The following is a 24715-nucleotide window of genomic DNA, read 5'->3' as shown; positions in this document are numbered from 1 at the left end:
GTTTAAGACCGGAGCAGCAGTGGAGCGGTTCATCGCATACGGTCTGGATGCAGATGGAGAGCCCTGAAGGCCTCTGCCCACTCATTAATTTGCTGCACAGTTCGTCCTCGGATGCTGCGCCTCCGCTCGTCTCTGCTTCCACTGCGCAGCCGCACTTTCTCCGGCGGGCAGAAGGCAGAGGCGTCAGACGGGAAAATGGCCCTCGACAATCTGATCTTCGCGCAGTGCATTCTCTACTTTCTGGCCTTCGTGTTCGGCTTCATCGCTGTGGTGCCGCTGTCGGAGAACTCGGAGGACTTCGGGGGGAAATGTCTGCTGTTCACCCGTGGAATGTGGCAAAATGAGAACATCACCGTGTCGAAGCAGCGTTTCATCGTGGAGGAGTGGGGACCCGAGTGCTCCTGCAGCTTCATCACTTTTATCGGGATTGCATCCCTCATCCTATCCGCAGTGCAGGCATGGAGGCTGCTGTTCTTTTTGTGCAAAGGACACGACGAGTGAGTGGCAGTTCACATGTTCCCCTTGAGCAGCTACGTAGGAAAAATGATGCAAAGATAATGGAAGCACGATGCACCACTTATATGTTTAACAATTTGCTTTAAAAGCTACGTCCAACGCCTGGGATGTTGTGTCACAATTCCAAAATGTTTTCCGCATCTTCTAAAACGCGCAGTCATCGTACACTGCAACTGGAAAATTACGCTGTACCTCTTCAGAATATGAAAAATTCGCCTTAGTCTCTAATGTAAACCACAATAATACATTTTTTTTTAAATAAAAGTCTGGATTTGTGATGAACTGCATAATTATCACCAAAATTAAGCTATGTTGAATCATTCTATGACGTCTAGGCCTTCCTGGTATAAAGTGTTTATTTCTGCTAATTTTGATGGTTATGTCTCACTTCACTTCATTAAAAAAAAAAAAAACTAAAATTCAGTATCTCAGAAAAGCGTCATATCATGTAACATCAATAAAAAGAGTATCTCACAAAGAAATTTTATGTTGCTTTCCATCATCCAGTCAATGACACCCTGCACAAGGAGGATACGTCTAAAAAGGCTGATGAAAAAGAAGCTTCTCTATCCACAGAGAGCTGTATCCATATTATTGGAAAGTGTGGGGTGTCAATAACTGTCTTCTAGATAATTGTCCCTTAGAAGTGTTCTTACATAACATTTCTGTATAAAAATCTTTTTTCTGTTGGTCTTATGCAATATTCACATTTTCCAAGAAAGAAAATTCTGGTTTATATTAGTTGTATTATAGCTTCAAGAGCAGCATATACTGATTTTGTATGTTTCTTCTTTCTCTCAGCAGCTCATTTTTCAATGCCTTCCTCAACCTGATGATAAGCTCCCTGGTGATGTTCACCATCTTCCTGTCCAGCACCATTGTCAGCGTGGGTTTCAACCTGTGGTGCGATGCAGTCACTGAGAGTGGGACCATGCCTAACAGGTGAAATAGTAGCACACGATAATTGACTCCAAGACAAAAAGCATCATATAGTTCCTTTTAACATCTGGTTAATTTGTTTAGCTGTGAGGAGCTGCAGGACACGGACCTTGAACTCGGCGTGGACAATTCTGCCTTCTATGACCAGTTTGTAATAGCTCAGGTAATGGTTTTTGTTTCCTAGATCAATCAGATTATTCTTGAAGTGCAGTCATAAATGGAGGATGTCCTTGTTTCAGTTTGGCCTTTGGGCAGCCTGGCTGTCCTGGCTTGGGATCACAGTATTAGCCTTCCTGAAGGTCTACCATAACTACAGACAGGAGGATCTGCTCGACTCCCTGATCCACGAGAAGGAACTGCTGCTCAGCCGCTCTTCACGCTGCAACTCTGACCTCAAAACTGGCTTGATCTAGAAACTACAACTCTCTCATCTCTGCCCTACAGTGCTCGTCACAAGTTCACATACGCTCGACATCCACATGGATCTCATTTTAGATATTGATGATGCATTTGAACCGTTTTTTAGGGTGGGCTGATAATACAACAAACAACTTCACAGAATTTCATAGACAATTACATCCACAAGTTATCTCTAATTTATTGGTCAAAATGTCAGGTTAGGTTGTGGAGATGTTAAATTCTGGGCTTAAATTTTTACTACTGTTTTGGAAAAAAAAATTATTTGCCAGGCAATTTTAGTTTAAACCACTCAATTAGGTTTATTTATGTGCTGCACAAAAACAGTCCAAAATAAAGCTCTCAATAAAAGCTCAGTCAAACAACCACCACATATTTTTTCTTTTCTTTTTTTTTTCTCCCAAGGACAAGACAGTAGAGAGACTGTCTGTCAGAATTCTTGTTTTAAAATTCAGTGTAGTGAGTTGCTGTAACACCAGTTTAGCATAAAAAAACTGTTGAAATGCACAACTAAAAACCCAAATAAATATGAAAGTTGTTGTGAGTTTATGTAAACCTACTTGTGACCAGAACTGTAGGTTCTCATCTGCCATAAGATTCACCAACGTTTGCCTGTGGAGACAATCAAAATGAATTGGCTTCTGCTTTACATTGTCATAGAATCAAATCAAATGAATCATTTTCTTCCTTGTATGAAAGTCATAGTCAGACAAAGATCTCCAGGTTTTAACCACTGCTTGTTGATTACAAACCAAGCCAACTATTTACCTGAAATATTCACGGTACTTGAGTTTTCTTCAACTCTTAATTTTCTAGCCACTCAGTATTTATGAGTTTGTTTATTTGTAAATCATATTTCTTTGTAAAGTTTTTGCATGGTACCCAGTGCATGACAAGCTGAGCGGGTGGTTTTAGATATAAAGAGGTGTAGTTGTTTTCTGGTCTTCTCTAGATAAACATTCTCCTTAGGTAGGCTTTTGTTGTGAAAAGGCACATCTTGGTGAACTCAGGCTCATTTGCATGCTTAAACAAAGTAGATCAATCTGTGCTTTTGCAGTGTGTTTACACAGCAGCTACCAATAGTTGTGTATGACAAATTGCATCTCAAAGCATCAATATATTTAGCAGCTAGTCCAAAAAAGCTTTTAGCATCAGTGGGATATAAAAGAAACAAACAGATTTTATGATGTGCTGTTTAGTGACTGAGGCTTCTTCTTCTCACTTAATAGGCTACAAAAACAATGTATTTTGCTGCTGTGACATATGTATGTATACCTGCATGCGTTCCCGTGGCTACTACATTACATCCTATATTGGTCAGGAAGAGCACAAACAAGCTATCTGATTTTGATAGGCAATGACAGTTTTATTCAAAACAATTGAAAACATAAAACAAAAGGAACAAAGAAAACCCTCCATAAAGGCACTTTTTCCAAAGTGACCATAAATGTTCAGACAACAGTAAAAAGCAGCTAAGTGTGCATATACAGCAGGGGTCTCAAACTCCAGTCCTCGAGGGCTGCAGTCCTGCAGGTTTTAGATGTGCCACAGGTACAAAACACTGGAATGAAATGGCTTAATTACCTCCACCTTGTGTAGATCAGTTCTCCAGAGCCTTAATTATTCTATCCAGGTGTGGTGCAGCAGAGGCACATCTAAAAGTTGCAGGACTGCGGCCCTCGAGGACTGGAGTTTGAGACCCCTGATATACAGGATGTGAGTTTACTGGGAATCCTTTTATTGCTAATGACAATTTAGTTTGACAGTACGGAGCGGTGGGTGTTATTTTTGTTTTTCTTTTATTTTTTTTCTTTTGTGCAGGCATTGATTTGCCATATTGCTTCAAAATTCACATGTGAGATCTCCACAATCAAACAGGATCATGATGATTTCCCTGAAACCTGTCATACAGAGAGCACTGTTCTGTCATTGTCTTATTGCTTATAACGAGGTATGTTGGATGTGCATCACTGTTCCCTTTGATTCCTATATAATCCATTTGTGTGCAAGTTTGGCTGCTTTTTTGAATTTCTTTGCTTCATTTGATAAAGGAACTCATATGTAACTCATATCTACAATAAATTCAGTATGTGGTTCTGATATAATTCTGAGTTTGGCCTCAATTGTTTCAGGGTTTTCTTTTGGTCTAAATATAAACAGAAGTTTGGAATTGGAGTTACACCAACATCAGGTGAGAAAATAGAAAACAATAAAAATAAAAGTATATTTTGGGATTTTTGAATTGATAGAGACACACAGTAGAAGACAGACATATATATGCATATATATACATAACAGGTGAGATTCAAGGATGAGGGGCATCAGGCAGTTTGTTAAAGCTGTCATCCTTCATATACAGTGCCTTGCAAAACTATTGACCCTCACCATGACATTTTGCAACTGTATAGCCAGAAACTTTAATGTTTTTTGTTGGGATTTTATGTAACGGACTGACAAAATATAGAGTATTGTGAAAAGGATAGGAAACGTTTCCAGTATACTATACAAGTAGAAGTCAAAAAACTAAGGGTCAGTTTGCAGATGAGTTTAAAAGAGGGAACCAGAGGAGAAAGAGGTAGTGACTACTTATAAATATGTGATTGGCTCCTTTTACTCTGATATTCATAAAGAACGCCAAGAGTATCAGAGAAAAACTAGCTTAATACAAACAAAGACATAAATCTGACCTCATCTAGCCCCTATTACTTTGATACCTCTAAATTAAATCAAATGCAACCAAAGTACCTTACGCTCTCTAAGTTTATATCCATAGGAATGTAGAAATCATGGATTGCTCTCGTTCCACTTCACAATCTTGTGTTGCTCTGTCACTTCAAATAAAGATAAAGCATAACAGAAAAGAGCATGTAAAGGCTTTTTGCAAGGCACTGTAGTTTAAGTATATTCTCTTCGATTAACAAGTATGTGCTACAGATGTTACGCCCAGAAGGAACAGATGGACAAGAAAGAATAAAGTGTTTTCCCTCTCATTTAACCCCGCAGTATGAGGTGATGTAGCCCTGTGTTCACCAAACACCCGATTCTATGCCCTGCAGTTGGGCACTTCTGAAACATTTTCCAACAGCTCTACATTCTTTAATATGGAATTACAAGGTTAAATACTGATAGTGATAGACCTTATTATATTGAGCCATATATACACATTCATTTGTTTGAGATATATTAATCACACAAATTGTGTTCTGTAATAAAATAAATATTTGCATTCCTTGGAAACATCCACTCACAGGCAAAAGACTTGTACCCGAACTGAAGGATGAAATCATTGTGGGGATTATGTGAACATTATAGTTGCAAATGTGCAAAATATTTTCACAACTTACATATGGAGTGGCATATCCAAACTGTAGTGCATACGTAGATACATACATACAGAGATGGAAGCTACATGTTTCTGGGATTAAACATATTCCCTTTTCAGTGGGGAAGAGGTGCAGAGTTACCATTGCAGAGCCTTGCAACATGGCAGAGCTGTTTGTAGGCTTTAGGCACCTCCAAATATATAAAAAAGAAAAGCTCCATGTCTCCATTTGTGGTCTGTCACAGTCACTGCATGGTCAGCCATATCCAGCAGCCCCACAGGAGCTGCTTCATGTGAACCAGGTAGACGGCCAAAGCAGCCTCCAGCTCCTCGCATGCTCTCTGCGGCCGCCTGCGGTCGGTGCAGTACATCGCAACGCCGAGGAATGACATGAGCAGGAAGAGGCAGGTGAACAGGGCAAGATGGGGCCGGGCCGGCGTTGTCTCATAGGCTGAAAAATGAAAGCACTTTGTAAGTGTTTTGGCTTGTAAATGGCTAGCACTTAAATGAAAGTGTGCAAAAGACTTTCTCTTTGGATCCAAGAAGCACAGAATAGAAAAAAGCTGATTGTCTGCAATCAAAAGGCAAATAACATCACATTTTAGAGTCATAAACCTGTAAATATTAAAACCAGGAAATTTAAATATGTCATAATTAACCTTTCCACTAATTTTCAAAGTAGATAAGTACTTTTAAAAAAGATTTTTCTCACAAAACAGGAAGTGCCTAATGGGTTATTGTGGTACACAGACTTTCTAACTGTCACTTTTTGGTGACAGAAAAACGGTGGAATGATTATGAAGATTGCCTATTGATTATAGTGATAAGGTGAATGAAAGTACATAAGTGAAGAGGATGTGTTTCTCATGCAGATCTTCCCTATCTGTTAAGGGAATGAACAACACAAACCCAAGAAGCTGGAACAGATAGCTTTAGCAGAAAATCAACAGCTAGGCCACAAAACCAACTGCAGCTGTTGTTTGCAAAAATATTGTTTACTAGGTAAAAAACACTTTCTTTTATAACAGTCTTTTAGTCTGCGTACAAAACATCGGGTGATGTCTGCAGATTGCATTAAATCATGAACTGCTGTCTCCTCCAACATGTTTAGAAAAAAACAATTATGAGCTTTAGGTTATAATTTCTCCCAATGAAGAAAAGGGTGCTAGACTCAAAGGTTGAAGTAATTTTTGGGATCCAATCTTCTATGTGTATGATTGATTTTGTATAAATTTAATTTACTGCTTAGTCCTGTAAAATTTATTTTCTTCTCTGAATTGAACAGACATCACTCAGGGTAAGAAACAAAACTATCATGACCTCCAAATCTGAAAAATTATGTCACAGTCACTGCATGGTCAGCCATATCCAGCAGCCCCACAGGAGCTGCTTCATGTGAACCAGGTAGACGGTGACAGAAAAACGGTGGAATACTAGGCCCTTTGATGACAAATTAACCATTTTTGTACAATTTGTGATATTCATTTGCCTTTGATTCTTAAAAACAAGGGAGTATCAGTGATTAGTGTAACCACGCTGTGCATATCAAGCAAAAGTAGCTTGTAACAAATTATGAAAGCTAACTATTGTGATGATTTTCTATAGATATTGGCAACAATATTGCAGTGTTGGTGCTCCCCCATGCAACTCAGTGTTCCTTTTGAATAAACTTACCACCTAAAGTGTCACAGTAAATATCTGTGAAACCAACAGAGAATAGATTTTGAGTCAACAAAAGCCAACTTCAATGATATACACCAGTTACAAATCAGTTATTGTGGTCTGACAGTCCACTTTCACTCAGCACTTAATGTACTGTCATTTGCATTGCAAGAGTTATTTGCTCTTTCATGTTTGGTCGCATATGCATTCCTATGCTTGAGTGCATTTTCTTAATTAAATTCCTGTGAATGTACAGCTGACAGTGACAAACATCAGGGAAAAGACTTTTAAAAGTCGTGCAACTGAACTCTGCAAAGTGTTAAAAGTTTCGTTTTCTCACCATGTACAGTGGTTTCTGGCTCCCTGAATCGAACCCTGCGCTCGCCCTTCCGTCTGTGGTTAATTTCTGCGTCTGACCCATAGGGACTTGGCCTCTTTAGAATGGAGGTAGGGACTTTGCCACTGGTTGCCTACATTAAAATGAACTCAACATGAATAATCAATGGACAAAAAAAACGAGAAATAACACAGATTTTGTGAACAGGTCCCCACCCCTACCTTAGGATTTGGCGTGTCTTCCTGTTGGAGGTGGGCATCTTTTCTGTGACGCACCTCGCAAACTTTCTCACGGTGGGAATGAGGAAGACAGTTGACGGTGTCTCTGAGGGACTCTGCAGCAGCGAAGCGTTTGGACAGCGCCGACACGCACTGGCCCAGAGAATCTAGAGAGAAAACCATGATCACACAGTGCATGAGCAGGGAGCTGATTAATGTTTCTGTCTGAGGTAAAGACAGAGAGAGTGAACCGAAGGTAAATGTGGAACATGCAAATGTGTCCCAACACAGGAGCCAGGATGTTAACCCTTGCATGTTGCTATTGTTCTACTATTGTTCAGCATTAAAGTATGAATTTCCCTCTGGGATTGATAAAGTATGTATATTGTGTTCAGTTCTATTCAATTCAATAGAATATTTGAGAAGTGATCAATAATGAAAATGCAACTATGGATAAAGATTGTAAAAGCACTTTATCTGATTTTCTAAACAATTATTACTACTTAATAATCTTGTTAAATATCTGAGCAGCAAATGAGTTTAATCTATATTTTTCAACAGAAATCAATGTGCAATGTGGATGTAGTGATCATTGCCATCCATTAAAAAACTCCTCATAATGTTTACAGTTTTCTTACAGGTGTATAATATTTCCTTAGCTGATACTTCAGCCACTGATGCAGACTGAAATCCTAACAGCTCAGGAACCCTTATAGTATTTAGGAGCCTCTATCCTGATTGTGAGGCAGCTTTAATGTTTCATTTTTTCCAGTGTATAATAAAAGCTTGTGTTTTCATTTCAACAGCTCTAACTCCATGTTGAGTTAGAGCTGGAGGTAGGGACTTTGCCACTAGTTACCTACATTAAAATTAACATGCTCAATGGTAACCATGTAATGTAAGTTAATGCATAGGGTGGGTTGTTTATTGACTGAAAAATGCAAATGATTCAAGAGGTCATGTTACATTTATTTAATTAACTGGCAGATAAACACTCCTTATAGTTTGTGGCACCCAACAGGGGTCAGTGTTGGGCACTAAATTGACTAAATTGTTTGTTTTATAAACCAATGAGAATTTAGCTTATCCAAAGAGAACTAGAGAACTAAGTGTGCTTATTTGCGGAATTTACTTGGTGTGATGACTATGCTAAAACATATAGATTTCACATTTTATTTAAGCAAAAACAGTACGTAAAAAAAAATAAAATAAATACTAATTACTATTTTCTATATCTTTTCCAGAAATACTGCTCTACTAAGTCTAAATAGCTCAAAACCTCATTAGTTATTACTACATTTTGCTGTAGTGCATCTACTGTAGTCCTGTATTGCCACACTTAATCTGATTAAATACTTTAGGTTATCTTGTGTCTAAAGGTCTATTAGGACAAACACGCCTAAAAATAACAGAGAGAGACTAAGGACAAACCCGAATCAGAAGTCAAAACAAACAATGATAAATCCTATAGATGATCTAGAAAGCTTAGCTTAGAATGAGTCTGCATGTTGCTACAGGCACTTCGGCGACAAGAGTCTGGTTTCTATTTATGAGTGAAACAAATCTGAATTGATGAAAAAGCCTGGAGGCAGACTCTACAGTTGGCAACTTTGAACTACACAACTTTGCAGCAGCTTTACATTCACAGAGCAGTTTAAAACACACAAAGGTGATCAAAGAATACATCATTATTTTTTAATGAAAATGATAATTGAAGTTGTATTATTTTTACAGATAGATAATCAGATTATGGAAACAGTCTGTTTGTGTTAACAAAATTAGTAAATTAGATTGATAAAAATAAAACATATTTTAGCTTTTTATCCATTTTGGGCCCATTTATGTAGATTCGTTATAAATTATCTAAATAATACAATGTATTGTGTTTTAAAGGAGTTAATCATTGTTCAACATTAATATGTGATGGGGATACAAACACGATGAAGTATACAACTTGTTGTGTATTTGGAAATTACTGTTTATCAATGGTAATGTCCCAACAGCTGCTGACCAAAAACAAAGCTAAAACGCACCAAGCAGAAAACATGGTGGTGATTTATGATTTTTTTAAATTATTATTTTAACCTCAAGTGCACAGGAGCTGTGCAACAGAATGATAATTCCACTTATAAAAGGCCCAGTCAACATGGCCCAGTCAAAGTCTGGACTTAAACCCAATAGGGTTACTCTGGTTTGTTTAGAAACTCTTATATGAGGTTGAATTAAAATAACTATGCAAAGATAGCGGGGAAAAATCATTGCAAATTAGCAGATACTTAAAAGCAGTTGTAGAAATGAATGGCACAAGTTGATATGAACAGCTTTTTCCCCCTTTAACTAATCAAATAATGACCTAAAACCTAATGCTGTATTAACTTGGGTTATATATAAGAGACTAAATACTTTTTGACAACAAACAGTAACAAAAAAACAGAACAAGCGTCTATTTATTTCATCTAAATTTCTGCTTTCCTCAACACAAGACAACATTTTGGTGAAGCAAGACCTTGTTTCTAATCTTCTCTGAGCAATAAAGGATTCTGATAAGCTTTCTGGTATAACATGTATATTGCTGTGTCTCTTTGACACTGTACAAAGTACAGCTACCATTTGGCCCCACAGAAAGCTGACTTAGCAGTCTGCGTGATTTTAATGCATTATTCTTTTTACAACACAGCAGTCCTCACAAAAATGCAGAGTAAAGAAGATGGAAGGAAGAAAGAGAGGGAGAGAGTCTTTGGCTTTGCAAGTGCAAGCGAAGCATACTCACGACGCAACAAATCGTGGCCTCAAACTATCACAGAGCCATATATCTGCTTGTTGTTCTGCATAAAACCATTTCTATGTTCAACGCAACTGCAAGTGTTTATTAATTTTACATGTTCACTGGTTGATGTTATTCTTTGCAGAAGCACTTCAGATCAGCTGTGCATTTTCACAGGCACTGCCCCTGAACAATGTTAACAGGCGTCTTCCACTAGTTACACACCCATGTTTAATTTACAGCAGCTATTAAGTTGTGTATTTTAAGCATCTCTGTTGTAACATTTCTTCGGAAGGAGACTTGTGTTTGCTTTGCTCTTGTGCAACATTTGAGTGTTTACCTGAATATTCAGTCTTGCCGATCTCAGCATAGACGGTTGCCATAAGCTCCAGGCTTCTGGCTGTTATTGGATGGTCGTTACCAAAGGTCCTCTGATGAATCTTTGTAGCCTAAATCACACAGATAAAGGCATGTTTAATCTTTAAAATGGATGCTGTAGCAAACAAGAAAACAATGTAGAGAAGCCAAAACATGTAACATATCCATACTTTTTCACCCCAATAATTAGACGAGTAGCAGCATTTTGAAAATGGAGAATTGATTTAAACCAACATGCAAAAAGTGCCAGTAATACAAGTGAGTGGATATGAAAAGTGAATAACTTCATTGAGATCTTTGGGAGACAGGAAGGACTCTACCTAGCTAAAAGTTTCAATTGGTAAAAATCTGCTTTTACAATGGAGCTAACAAACTTCTCAAATTAATATATATATATTTAGAGGTATCAGAATAATTTTAAGAAAGATATTGTCCAAATAAACAATATTCTTTATATATGCACAGGCAGAAAAAGCAGTAATAAAATTCACAAACATACCTTACCACTGTATTCTAGGGCAAGATGTGGTCTAAGAAGAGAAGAGAGAGAATTGCCATTACACAAAAATGACTATATCTTTTTTCTGTTCATAATAACAATAATAAGAAAATGTTAAAAATAAGTCTTTGCAGAGACACTACCAATAGGAACTTCACCACCAAATCAGTTCTAGTTCTAAACCAGTGCAACTGCTTACTTAGAATCAGCTATTCCTGTTTCCACTGCTGCAAACTCAGGCATCAATCAACATTGTTAGGCCTGGGTTTAATACTTGGTAGATATAATAATTTGTTTTGAGTCTCATTTAAGACAAAAACAGTAAAAAACAAAGAGCTTCATTATGAACAAGCAGGATCAGTATCAGTTTAACTTGAGCTCACTGCCTCTTATCTTAAACCTGTTTATTTTACTATCATCTAACATTGCTTGAGCAGGTCATTGCGACACATTGAGCTCTATAAACAGTAGATATATTCCAGTAAATCCACAAATGATTCAGAGTTTTATTTCCCTTCCGTTTAGATGTTGATTTAGTTAACCAGGAGGGAGCAGATATTAAGTAATTAGGAAAAATATGACTCTTGAGTTTATAATTTGCGCTAATCAGTTTTTAGATTTCGATTTTCAGTGCTTCTTTTACATTGGTTTAAAAATAATCTTTAAGCAATACAGAGATGTCTTTGTGCTTCTTTAGAGTGATCAAGATAGAATATTAACTCACTGCTGTTTGATCAATAATTAAATGTGACCTACAATATAAAAGCTGTTATTCACAACCAGCAGGGTTGAGTTTCACAGTTTGGATCATAACAGCAGGACATTTGAACATGTGCACGCTGTGAGTGGACGACACAGCTGTAGGCATGCAGGCGCCTCGTTGAGGACGTGGAGACCTTTCATTTCTGCCAGCGCTGCCGCCTTCTATCCTCCAGGGAGAATTATGGAAGGAATGCTGCTTACAGGTTGGTTTACTGTCTCATGCTTCCCTGTTGGTATCCTGTCAAGTGCTAAGCTAAGTGAACGTGATGTGTTTCATTGAAGACCTGCCAGTTGTTCCATGCATAAGTGCCCTAAAAAAGTCAACCAAGGGCATTTGTGGCCCTCATAGCCAAGCATGTGCCTGTTGTTGTAGAGCAAGCTGTGTTTAGTGTTCAGCTTGTAGGTACCAGGTGCCAGGTTCATACAAATTCATCATTTCAAAAATGTCATACTTTTCATACCGGTCTTCAAATGTTCTGTAAATCTAAGTGCAAAAGCTTTATACTACAAATGTGTAGTGATTATAATATTTTTGTTTTGTTTTTATGGTCCAAGAATCATAAAACTACATAACGGTCAAATCTTTTATGTTTGTCTTCCTGTTTTGCATTTTGGCTGATTTAGGTCAGCTCTGCTTTAATAAAAATCTAATTAGTCAAATTAGTTTCTAATGAGCCAATTGATATGAAGTCCTCACCAGATGTCAGTAACAACCCAAGCAACACAAGAAAACCAGCGCATATAAATCCATAAATTGGATGCCAAGTAATGTCATAAAAATTACATTAAAATAAGGATGGAATAAGCTTACAGAAATAATTAAATACTGAATAAAAGTCTGTTTTTGATAATAATCACCTCCATATATCTTCCATTTCTCCATATGTGTAAATTACTTGAGTTGTTACCTGAATATAAATATGTTCAAATGTTGGGTTCCATACTTAGTTTATCCTCTCCATGAGAAAATCTCTGTCCAAAGAACTCCTTACTCTAAAATATTAAGGATCAGTTACACATTTTTATTTACAAGGAAGAAGGCCTGAGACTTATATCTAGTCAGAGCATCGAGGGATCATTTTCATACATGCAGAGGCCGAAGAGAGTTAACATGTTTTTCAAGCTATCCAGCCATTTTTGGGTTACATTTCAAAAGCACAGAGGAACAATGTAAGAGGAGAATCAAATTCCTGTGTCCTTATTTAGGTGGAAACCCGAGCCATGACAGAGTATAGCCATGCTCAGTCATTACCATCTCATTTATGTTTAACTACTGTATGCTGCTTGCATTAATTAAGCGCAGTGACCAGCACACCACTGTGCAAACATTCCACCCTCTGTTACCCTCCACAGCAATCAGGTTAAATGGCCTTTTCTTAGCAACGACAACAGAGGCAGAGAAAATAAAGAGTATGGTACGGGCTGAACAAAGTACCAACACTACCGGAGACACCGGATACAGGGAGAGAGAGCAGTGTCTTTTTCCTCAGTATATGCAAAAACATTCAACTCATTAAAGTTAGAGTTCTCCATAAGTGGAAAATAAGTTATATAAAAAGCCTAATATAGCTATTTGTAATAAAAAATTTTTAGGAATGATTTTGGCTAAATTCCTAAAATAGTAAACTATGAGCATGTGTATAGATATAGATTCTTGAATTTTTATATTTTACTTTTTGCAAGGCAGTGAATCTTCATTAAAATTCAGTAACCCCCACACAACACATAAACTATTTATATTTATATATTGAATTTTTAGGGCCTAGTTCTACATCGGTTTTGTGAGGCAAATAAGAAAAGGCAACAGAACCATCCAGCCTCCCATATGATGTTAGCATTATTTAGAAAATAAAAATCTAAGTATCACAATAAAATTATATAGTTTGTGACAGTAAATCCACCCATGATGAGCCTGTTGAGTCGTTAAACCTGCAAAATGTCTTACACCCCATTAACTACTTTACATTTGAGGCCTCAACAGGATATAGTTTTACCTACTGTTTGCTCATGATGCAGAGCTGAGCCAGCCGTTCGAGGTGTTGCGCTTGAGAGGCCTGCTCTGAAAGCTCCTCTGGGTTTGTCCATCCTCCAGAGCCCAGGGTGGCCTCCTCCTGAGGCCCTGTTACCGAAACACAGGGCATGGAGTAAGTCAGTCAATAATGAGCAATCTCCCCTTGAGTTTTTCAGTCTTCCCAATCCAGACAGAGTGCAAAAGATAAATTTCAGCAACCAACTATCAGCCTGTCTGACACTGCTGCAAACTATAAGCCTGAAATGTGACGAGGATCCAACTGAGGGCCGGAGACAAGAGAGCAGAGATAAGCACAGGACAGAGCAGATAAGGGCGTCAGACAACACGGTTTCCACGCCCACGATGAGAAGCACACAGTGGCCAACCACAAACAGAAGGAGAGCCCATTAAGCACACAAAACACATACGCTATCAATGTCACAAGTGAATGAAAACAAATCAGTGGTACAGGCGAAGACTTCCTACTCAATTTGAATCCAAATACAGTGATAAATAGGTCAGCAGTCAGAAAGGAAATACACTGAGGTGGATTAGAAAAATGGCTTCTCTGACCCGGGAGAAGTCTACAGTCCAACCTGAGTCAGTGCTGATTCAGGTGCTTCGGTTAGCTGGAGTGACACAATTCCTAATGAAAAAATGTGACCATTTGTCTCCCACTACGCCTGTCCCTGACCTCCTCCACCAATCCCACACAACACTAGTCTGCTGCCTCAGCAGCAGACGGAGGGGAACAGGCAGCCGTCTGGAGCGGCTGCCTGTTCTAACTCAGAATGCTTGACACAAGGCATCCCCAAGCTTATCGTAAAACAAGATACAGCTGTCAACTTTAAAATGTTTAAATGTCTGACTTGTTGACTTTTGAAAATTACATGTATACACTTTATTTTAGCAAACTAGTTTATTCCCACTCTGGCATCAAAAATTGTTGAGTGAAGAAAACACAAAGTTGACCAGCTTCAGTTTTTTGAGAGGTGTTGAAAATAGTTTTCAGATGAAGAACAAAAGCTGTAGGAAACTAGAAATGAAGCTGTATTTTCTATGCCGAACAGACATTTGTTTTTCGGTTTGTAGTTGGAACTTGGATTTTCCCAGCTCTCAGTCAGAAATTCAAAGAATGTTTTTGAAAGCTGAGACCAGAAGCACACATTATGCTGTATTATGTCTTTTGTTATCATCTGGTAGCTAATAGCAGTGGGCACTACAATAATTAAGAAATCCGATATGACCAAGTACTATTCAGATGTGAGGTCATTCCCAGATTTAAGCTCCAACTTCCAAAACACAAACAGTGTAACACATCAGCACTAGAACAGGAACCTAAACCTGTTCTGTTTCAACCTTTTAAAAGATCTAAAGTTAGTAAAAACATTTTAATTGCAGAGCTGTGCAACAGCATTTTTTTCTCTCCCTGTTATGTTGCCTCTGATATAGATTATGACAAAAAAAAAGCTTAGTATGGCTCCTATATAGTTACAGCGAATGAATGATTTCACAATAAATCAGACAACATAAATTAAATCTTCTGTTATCGATTTTAACAAGATCTGGTATGAAAACTATTTTGTGAAATGTACCTGTAACTTATTTTTATGTAAATGAAAGCTCTTAAAAGAAAAAAATCACAATCAACTAAAGTTGATACTGGCATGTCAGAAATCAGCCACATCTGTTACTTATGGATCCTTATAATTTTATACTCACTAAAAGACAAAATTCCTATGATATTGCTATTATTCAGCAAAGATTTTAAAGCTACTTTCTTAAAGTGTTGTTTGCTATATATGAGCAGCCAAATGTCATAAATATTACCTGGAAATGTAGGTCATTGGAAATTCTCGGAAGCCAGAGTCAAACACCACAAAATCAAAGTCCATTATTGAGCAGTGGACTTTGTGTGGACGCAGTGTGTGTGCACTAATTTTCCTAGAAATCTTCCCTGAAAAGTGGAACTTTAAAAAAAATACTCACCTGGGCTCCCCTGAAGAGCGGTGAGCTCGATCAATGCCACTTCGTAGAACATCTTTTCAGCCTGGATGAACTGGAGGGCCTTCCCATCTGTTTATATAGGTGAAGGACTGGTCTCACATGACAACAGGATTAGTCAGTTGTGGGAGTCAAAAACAGCCGTCACGTTTCTTTTTTCCGTCCCGCTGGACAACAGCCATTCAGGCCAAACAGAAGGTGCAGCAATCCAAACCAGGCTGTTAGTCTCATCATGTGGATCTTAAAGTTCAGATTTAGTGTCTGAATCACACATTGTCTTGAAGAGTAAACAAATCTCTTACTGCATTAAATCCTTTTTTTGAAGCCAATTTTAATCTCTTAAGTTTCTAATTTCAGTTAAAATTCTTTGCAAAACATTTCGACAGGAGTTTTTTGTTCCCATAAAAAGACTCTATGAATAACATCCTAAAAATAGCTCACTTTGCAAAAGCATTCAGGGCACTTAATGTACTTGTCACTGAAAAGAGACACCATTGATGTACGTCGGATTATTATGACGACCAATGGAACAGAGAGTGCTTAAAATAAATCCACCAGTCTCTTTTTAGGTGTCCTACTTAACGTCAGATTTCCCATGAGTAAAACTTACAACCAAAACATCTCAGTTTGTATCAGTTCTGTGACTCCACATGAAAATTACACCAAAACATCAACAAGGTTAAGAATACAAACAATAGATTTTTCTCTTCTGAAGAGTAGGAGGGTTGCCTGATTATGTTACATGCACAAAACCATAAAACTTTACAATCCAAACAAAAAAACTTATCTAAAAACCCATAAATGGACAAAATGGAAGACACGTTGCTATTCAAAACTATTCACAATCCTTGAATATTTTGACATTTTGCCACATTACTTTGATACCTCTTATTAAAACCTGTTAACAGTTTTCAGAAATCATACTTAGTCAGCAGACACCTCGGAGATATTGTTCTGGAGAGCTTCAGACTAAAGAAGAGCACATTAAGCAAACAGAAGACATATGCTATCAATACCACAACCAAGTGAAAATGAATCAGAGGTACAAGCAGAGGTTTTCTGCTTAATTAGAATCCAAATACAGTTATAAAGCCGAAATACGGTGAGGTGTGCAAGAAAAACAGTAGCTCTGACCCAGGAGAAGTACTGCTCAACCTGAGCAAGCAGTTGGGCCATCTGTGCAGGAGAATAAAGGGGATGAGGCATTGCCCAAGGTTGGCGCACTTCTTCTGACTACTATATTTAACTCCCCTGAAGCATAACAATCCATCAACAGGAACCATGCACAATCCTTTCCTGGGAACAGCCTCTGCTCTGAACTGGTAATAGGACCCCAATAAAAAAAAAATGTAAAAAAATAAAACAACAGCTTGCATTAACACTAGGAACTTCAAAGGCAAATCCGCTCCCACGTGCCACGAGACCCAGGTGTAAACTGAAATGACCTCCTGGGGAAACAACTAAACTTTAAACTCAGAAACCATTTTAAAGAATTGGTCTCAACATAATTATGTAGGTTTTAAAACTAAAAGACACTCAACAAATTTGATTGAATTCTAAAAAAACAGGAGTAGGTTTATAACTGCGATATAAATCATACCAAACATTGTTTAAACAAAACAAAACAAAATAAACAACCTTTAAATATATCCGAATAAGGCAAAATGCAAACCATGTTGCATCCAGGAGCCAGAAATGATTTCAAGTTAAAATAAAATAATTATTATTTTGCAGTTTCATCAACTCAAGTTTAGACTAAATTGATGTCAGTAGCTCTGCAAGGTAGAGATATGCTTAACATTCACACTTTGATCAAAATAACTGTTTTTAAACTAGATTTAAACAGGAAATCTTCTATACAGTATTATATTCTGAGTGTCATTGAATTTGCCTTCAAAATTCTAATGTTTTCCAACAAAAGTCATGACATAAAGAGATTTTTAAATTGGATTTCACTAATACTAATACTGCAGATTATTTTTATTTTCATCTCTAATACAACACAGTGGCTACAATTTCTGGCACATTTTCTGTGTGCAGATTGGTCTTTCACATCAGCAGGGAATTAGGCTATTTGAATATTTAAATTCTCTTCCCAGGTCATGTATTTATATTTTGCATAGAGAAACATAAGAGAAGAAGCTGGTATTTTTGCTCTCATAAAACATTTGTGTGAAACCATAAAGTTCCCACATTCTATTTCCTGTTTGGGCAGACTGACCTCTAACCTTCTTCCCCAGAATGCAGCTGAAAAAAGAGCACAGCTCTACTACTTCTGCTCATGTGAAAATTACTTGAGTGCCTTCCAAATTATTCACGTCAACTGAATGTCTTGTACTTTTCTTCTCAGTACAACCATTAACCTCAAGTAGTGCTTGATTTTGAAGCAGAAGGAAAGTCGAACGTGGTTTTCAATTTCTTTTAAAGACAACATTCTAAAAAGTGTGACATGCATTTAACCAGTTCCATTTACTCTGAAAATCTTGTGTAGACAGTTCCCTTTAAAGTGATATAATTTCAAAAAAAAGAGGCCACGTAGGCAATACAACAATTCTATAAATACAGCAAAACTAACAGGCTTGTTGGAGAGCATTAAAGAACAAACATTAAGGATTAAGGAAACGATAGAAGAGGTGGGATAAAATTGCGAAATTTAAAGAAGCATTTCAGCCCCGTTCAATCAATCATGTAGGAACTGAAGGAGTGTGCCACATGGTAACTCTAGAGGAGCTGCACAGATCTACATCTCAGGTTGGAATATCAGAACACATCGTTCCCCATGCTCAAACACAGGTATTTTAGTCCCTAGAATCAACTCTAAATTAGCTTTTGGTTCTTTCTATTTCATTATGCTCCTGTTTTCCTATGTTTGCTCCCAAAACCAAAGAGCTGGAACTGCAGAATCATGTCTCAAAATTAAAGAATTATGTAAAATTTTTAATTAGACTGAATGTTTTGTGCCTGTGTACTGTTTTAAATCCAATATCAAACCTTTGGGCCGACATATCAACAGTGGTGCATAGTGCAGAACATGAACAGTGGTCAGAGATGAAAAATCCCAAAAAATTCTTAAAGAAAACATTTAAAATCTGCATAGATACTATAGATAAAACTGAAGGTTTACCCTCCAGCATGACAACAACCCTGAACATAAACCCAGTGTATATAATGGAATAGTTTAGATCTAAGCGTATCCATTATTTTTTTTAATCAAAGTTCAGACATAATCCTATTGGAAATCTGTGTCAATATTGAAAAATGTTGTTTAAATGTGCTCTCTATCCAATTGTACAGAGCTTCAGCTATTTTACAGACTATGGAAGACGTTATTGCCACTTTGCATTGGTCTGTAACATAAAATATCAGTAAAATACACGGATGATTCAGGTTGCTACTATAGATTATTAGCACCATATTTAAATTCATTGCAGCTTGGTTTTAACAATTATTATTATTATTATTATTATTATTTCAACTATTATTAATACAACAGGACATTCTTATGGCTGTAATGTTACACTAAAAGTAAGAGAGTGTTACTCTACTGTACATGAAACACCCCAATCTGACCTGACAAAACCCAATACTATTAATGAGCTCATGTAACTCAAAAGATTTAACTCTGTGATGGTGTCCTGAGCAGGCTGGGAGGTTGCAGTGCAGTAGCCACTGATAGACAAACTCTGCAAATGAACCTGTTTTAGACAGAGATAGGTAAAGTCATGCTGAGGTGGATAACCTGAGCTGGCTAAATTAAGCACAGAAGTATCTCAGTAACAAGGAGACGAGCCGCGAGGGTAATATATCCTGAAACAGAACACCTTTCTATTATCTCAGTGTCCTGTACTGCTGTAGTTTATAGTGGCAGTGAAGTGGAAATCCATGCATGCGCTTCTCGGCGCAAATGCAGGTTAATTAGTGCTCTCCCATTCTGTTGTACTGAGATAAGAGCCCACAAATCCTCTTAAGAGACAAACACACCTTCTGAGTGACACACAAAGCATGTGGCATTCTGGGACAAATGGGTTATTATGAACTTGTCCAAAGACATCCGCTCATCCCATTCTGCTTAAATTACCTTCTATAAATGGTCTACATCTTCCATTGTCCTGGAATTTGCTACGCCTGTTTCATGCATGTTTGCCTCACAAAGAAAAAATAGTATTTTAGTTTGCTTTCTGGGACAAGTTTTAATTTAAAAAAATATGGCAAGCAAGACAGTCTTTTAGGAAGGATACAGTTCTTTTCAGTGATGAACAGTTCAGCAATCTGTGAAGTATAGAAAGACAACCAAAAAAACAATATATAACAATATATCAATATACGTACTGGGAGTTACTTATACATTTTGGCAGATAAAAAATGTTGAAAAATTCTGCTACATGAGCATTACAGCTTACTCAAAGTAATATAGTTTTACCACGTGTTTCTACAGAATTGTAATAGAACTGCGATTCAAATATCCCAACAACAATATTATTTGATTTCATCTTGTGATATGCAGATTCTTCACTCACTGGATTCTTGAAACTGAAGTCGATGGCATAAGTTACTTTTTAATTAATTTGGCGAGTAATAATCTGAATGCACTCATGAATTGCTGATATTTAATTCCTAGTAAGTCAGTTGATCCTTGACTTAAAAAATAAGATGAGAAAATGGTTATAGGAAAAGTTATACACCTCATCCTCACACAGCAGAAGACTGTGAATTCCACACCTTTGATTCCAATATACTGTACATGCAATACAGGATAGTACTGCATGCACTTCAGAAATTTATAATTTCCTAAGGAAATTAAATTAATGCAAATTGTGTTTTTCACAACATCCACATAAAGGGCAAAATATTTGAATAATATGCAGTGTTGGATTTTTCTGTTCTTTTATTTTGATATTTAGATTCTCTTTGTTTTGGTTGTTTTAGTCATCACTACTGGATTATATTTTATATATATGATAAAATATTCAAGCTTGGAGGTGGGAAATGCACGGTGCTAGTTGTTAAAGCTTGTTATATTGCTCTAGTCACAGACAGGCAGGTCTGGTCAACATCATGCTGTGTTGTAAAGTTCTGGAATGAAGGCAGTGTTTTGACTTTAGGCACATTCCTTTATGCACTACTACAGGGTGAAAACATTACAGCTTTGCTACTGTGAAGCAAACAAACAAAAAGAAAACCCTGTAAAACACCCTGAAATATAATCAACTAAAAGCCAACTAAGTACAAAAACATAATTCTCCTAACGTAAAAAGAAGACTGTCACTGGACTCCTGCTATCACTCAGCAGCATTCTGGATGGGATGAAGGGGATCTTCCAGAGTCAGCAAGTAAGCACATAACAGGCTGCTCTGTTAAACTCGATATTGGTGCTCAAGATATCAAGGTTAAATATGGCCATTACTGTGGTGCTAGATAATATTATCTATACATAAAGTGATGCAAATGTGTCTGCACAGCTGGGCAAACATATGATCCTGCGAGGAGAAAGCTGTACTTGTATGTGTCCCGCTCCCATCCAACTCACCTGGTGCAGGCAGTTGGGCAGAGAGGTGAAGCTCTGTACATGGGTCAGTCCCAAAAGACAGCTGAGGAAGCAGTGGAGGGCGGCCTGGTACTCCCCCTGCTGCTGGAGCTGCTGTCCCAGCTCAAACAGGCCCTCCCTCCCTCCGTTCAGCATCCCCAGTCCCAGCCAGAGTCAAAGCTGCCTCCCATCAGAGCTCTCACTGGCCGACGATGAACGTCTTTCACTTCTGCAGCAAAGCACCACAGGTATAAGAGCACAGCCACAGGGGGGAAATGTTATTTAAAAAAAAAAAAAAAAAAAAAAAAAAAAAGACTGGTGGCAGATAAACAAACAGGAAAGCTGTTGAAGGAAGCCTGCTGTCTGTGCCGCCCGTGCTCACTAAGTCAAGGACAGGTGGTAAGGAGCAGTGTGAGATAGTGCCGGCGTCTCACACAGAAAAGATCCATTCCCCTCCCTCCTCTCAGGCTGCACCAGGAAAGGAGGACAGAGGAAGTTGGAGAGTATTTGCTGTGTGAGTGGCAGTGCTCTGAGCCAACCTCTGCTTTGATTTGGCGTGGTAGCTCCACCAGTGTGCCGAGTGTTTCTCCAATCCATGAGCAGGGATAGAAAGATGAACAAAGTGCCTAAGGGAAGTCTTCATTCCTCTGTAACCTTGTCACATGTTTCGAAAGAACAAACTTTTTTTCTTTTCTGGAGTTTTTTATGTGGTAGACAAACACAAAGCTGTACATTCTGGCTTGATGTCGTCTCAGAACAGACCAAACAGATCCACAAAAAAAAAACAATGAGCACAGAATACAGGTCAGAGAAAAAGCAGCACAAAAATTTAAAGAAAGGTCTAACATCTGAAAAAATTTTTAGTATAACCTTTAGTATAACCACCAAACTGACAGGCTTTGTTTGGAGATCAATAAGAATAGTTGCAAGAGAAGATACAGAAAAGTGGTGAGCTGAGCAATCCACATAATCAGCTTCATGGAAGAGTAGTGAAAAGAAAGAAAGTGACTAAATGTCACATTGGCAGTTAGCCACAATACATAAAGGGGACACATAAAACATGTCCTCTTCAGATAATATCTACTTAAAATGCAATCTGTCACACAAAACTACATGGCGGTGGCAGCATCATGCTGTGCAAATGCGATTTCTTTTTTTTTTTTTTTGTATGAATAGGGAAGGTGCTGGGAGTTGACATGAAGGAGGAAATAAATACAGGACAATCTGGAAGGAAAACTTGTTAGGGCTGTAGAAGACCTGAAACTGGGGCAAAGATTTATCTATTAGCAAAAATATCCCATTAAAACAATAATCCAGCCAGAGATATAAGGGAATGGCATCAATCGGAACATATTTATTAGAATGACTTAGGTAAACCCCAAATATCAGAGTAATTTAGATGCTTCTCATTCCTTAACCAATCCACACAGCATGAGAAGGGTGGAGGAAAGCTCTGATTTTTAAAAAAATGAAAGAATTAATTTTTAAAATTTATTTTCACAATCAAACACTACTTTGTGGTAAATTATCATCTAGAGTTCAAATAAAAAATATGGAGATATGTGAAAGTATATGTGATAAAACCTAAAGAGGTATGCCTACATTAGTGAGATACAGAATTTAAGTAAGCTTTGCAAAAAGCTCAAACTGCTCCATCCTCCCACGAAGCGTCTGCTCTGTGCATTTGAAATCTCACTGCCTTTTCAATTATTTATAAACAGGAGTGGAATAAGGATTTGAATGCAAGTATGTACATCTTCATTTTCAACATAAGATTAAAGCAGCAGCTGCAAACACGGAGTAATTAAACAGTGCCTTTTCTGCATGTGTGCAAGAAAAATAAACTCAGGTCAAACAACAAAAGGGAATATTTATTCAAGAGGCTTGCCTCCTCAGGATGTTTGCTCACTGCCTTTCATGGTTATCAGCACGGTTGTGGGTCCATTATGTAATCAGAAAACAGAGGAAGTTTGGAGAGGAAATCCAATTATTACACCTGGTCTGCTAAGTAATCCAAATGTTCATGAATGTGTCTTAACTGTGAGAGCAACCTTTCCTGCTCCATTCAGAAAGAAGCTACTTATTTTGGAAGATCTGAACTTCAGGGTTAAGAACAGTGATTTGTGAACAGTCCTTATTTTGGAGGAACAGCACCAGCAGAGGTAATTGATTAGGCTGATGCAGGCCAACTCATTCCCCCCAGACAGTTTATTGTGCTCACTTTACTGTCCGGTCAATGCAGTTGAGTCAGAATCCAGCGAGAGGGAAAATAAACCTTTCAATGTAATGCAGTTGGAAACTCTCTGAAGGACACTCAGAGCTCAACTCTAATGGTGAAAATGATTGCAGACAAGTCGAGCTTTAAGGACCAGGGCCCTTGGAGAATCATTTTAGCAGAAGTTGGAATACATGGAGGACGTTCACTAATAACATCTCAATTAGGAGATCAAAAAAACTAAGAAGCCTACCAGATGTCACCAGAGGCATGTGAATGTAAATTTATTTTTTATTATTTTATCTTGATTAAATAATACTTTCCAATAAAACAGCAAAACAAATACATGAACTGATCACCATGTGTTTTTCTTTGGGTGACAAATTAAGTGAGTTTGATTCTACAGAAAAGTCTGGCACATAGCTTTGTTTTTACTGAGCTACATGCTCTGTAAAAAGCAATTTGCTTATATCTTGCTCTAAGCTAACTTTACGTCCTTGTGCGGGGAATCTTTCTGACAATGATACTGACTGATGCTCACTTTTCTCCGGGTCAAGAAGGGAAACCTACCTGTAATTGGAATATTGATCGTCTGTCCTGTGGAGTTGCTGGAAAAATGCATCAGAATAATCAGTAAACATATCACACATTCACATGGAGGAGCCAATACATCAGACTAATGTAAATGAATAAGGAGCAGAGTCAGTGAGAGAATGCAGAGGAGAGAAAGTGTGTCATTCACACCCGGTTATTGCCAAGCTGTAAATTTTTTAATATTAAATCACCGTTGATGTGTTGTGTAAAATCCATTTACTGTGGTGTACCTATCAAGTTGCTGTAAATATAACAATACATTCTCGGCATGATGCTAAATATATGAATTTTATTATGAGGTATCAGCTCTAAGACTCTGATGTGTTTACATGTTTGGGCCTTACCTAGTTACAAGGCTAAATTTTATATCTCATGAAACATTTGTTAGAACACATTTCCCAGCAGGTTTTGTAGAGAAACATTTGCTCTTCTGTGCAGAGTCGTCCTGTGACACTGCGGATGGCCCGACATCAGCATATACTATTTATATTTACTGCACAGTGCAGATATATGGCCACTCTGTGCAATATTTCTACAGCCCAGAGATCTTTGA

At 37.7% G+C, this 24715-nt stretch overlaps 2 protein-coding genes across 4 annotated transcripts; one reads left to right on the top strand and one right to left on the bottom strand.

Annotated features, from left to right (window-relative positions):
• LOC122846295 (transmembrane protein 179) lies at positions 1–3386 on the top strand. Of its 2 annotated transcripts, none has more exons than XM_044143161.1 (4): positions 1–497; positions 1321–1458; positions 1540–1618; positions 1695–3386. In XM_044143161.1, exons 1-4 carry the CDS (start codon positions 112–114, stop codon positions 1866–1868), a joined length of 777 nt encoding a protein of 258 aa, XP_043999096.1. In that variant the 5' UTR covers positions 1–111; the 3' UTR covers positions 1869–3386. The 2 variants fall into 2 exon arrangements, with proteins under 2 accessions (XP_043999096.1, XP_043999095.1); XM_044143160.1 differs by having other exon boundaries at positions 6–497; positions 1318–1458.
• Positions 3215–21797, bottom strand: lg16h14orf180 (linkage group 16 C14orf180 homolog). Of its 2 annotated transcripts, XM_044143157.1 has the most exons (10): positions 21357–21797; positions 20068–20098; positions 15815–15901; positions 13813–13933; positions 11053–11083; positions 10516–10624; positions 7415–7578; positions 7197–7326; positions 6869–6892; positions 3215–5645 (listed from the first exon to the last, which is right to left on the bottom strand). In XM_044143157.1, the coding sequence occupies exons 1-10, from the start codon at positions 21507–21509 to the stop codon at positions 5440–5442; spliced, it is 1056 nt and encodes a 351-aa protein (XP_043999092.1). In that variant the 5' UTR covers positions 21510–21797; the 3' UTR covers positions 3215–5439. The 2 variants fall into 2 exon arrangements, with proteins under 2 accessions (XP_043999092.1, XP_043999093.1); XM_044143158.1 differs by lacking the exon at positions 6869–6892 and having other exon boundaries at positions 21357–21795.
• Positions 21798–24715: the final 2918 nt, after the last annotated feature.

This window comes from Gambusia affinis, linkage group LG16 (assembly GCF_019740435.1).
Source record: "Gambusia affinis linkage group LG16, SWU_Gaff_1.0, whole genome shotgun sequence".
Lineage (NCBI taxonomy): Eukaryota > Metazoa > Chordata > Actinopteri > Cyprinodontiformes > Poeciliidae > Gambusia > Gambusia affinis.
Note: the sequence above shows the minus strand (reverse complement) of the source record. Positions and strands in the feature narration are given on the sequence as shown.

Bases quoted from the DNA above. Each gene is read 5' to 3' on its own strand.
- LOC122846295 (XM_044143160.1), top strand. From the start codon at position 112: ATGCTGCGCCTCCGCTCGTCTCTGCTTCCACTGCGCAGCCGCACTTTC. The intron at 498-1,317 runs GTGAGTGGCAGT...TCTTTCTCTCAG, and splicing joins TTGTGCAAAGGACACGACGA to CAGCTCATTTTTCAATGCCT. The intron at 1,459-1,539 runs GTGAAATAGTAG...TAATTTGTTTAG, and splicing joins AGTGGGACCATGCCTAACAG to CTGTGAGGAGCTGCAGGACA.
- lg16h14orf180 (XM_044143157.1), bottom strand. From the start codon at position 21,509: ATGCTGAACGGAGGGAGGGAGGGCCTGTTTGAGCTGGGACAGCAGCTC. The intron at 11,084-13,812 runs GTAGGTAAAACT...TTCTCTTCTTAG, and splicing joins CTCTGCATCATGAGCAAACA to ACCACATCTTGCCCTAGAAT. The intron at 10,625-11,052 runs GTATGTTTGTGA...TGTGTGATTTAG, and splicing joins CCCTAGAATACAGTGGTAAG to GCTACAAAGATTCATCAGAG.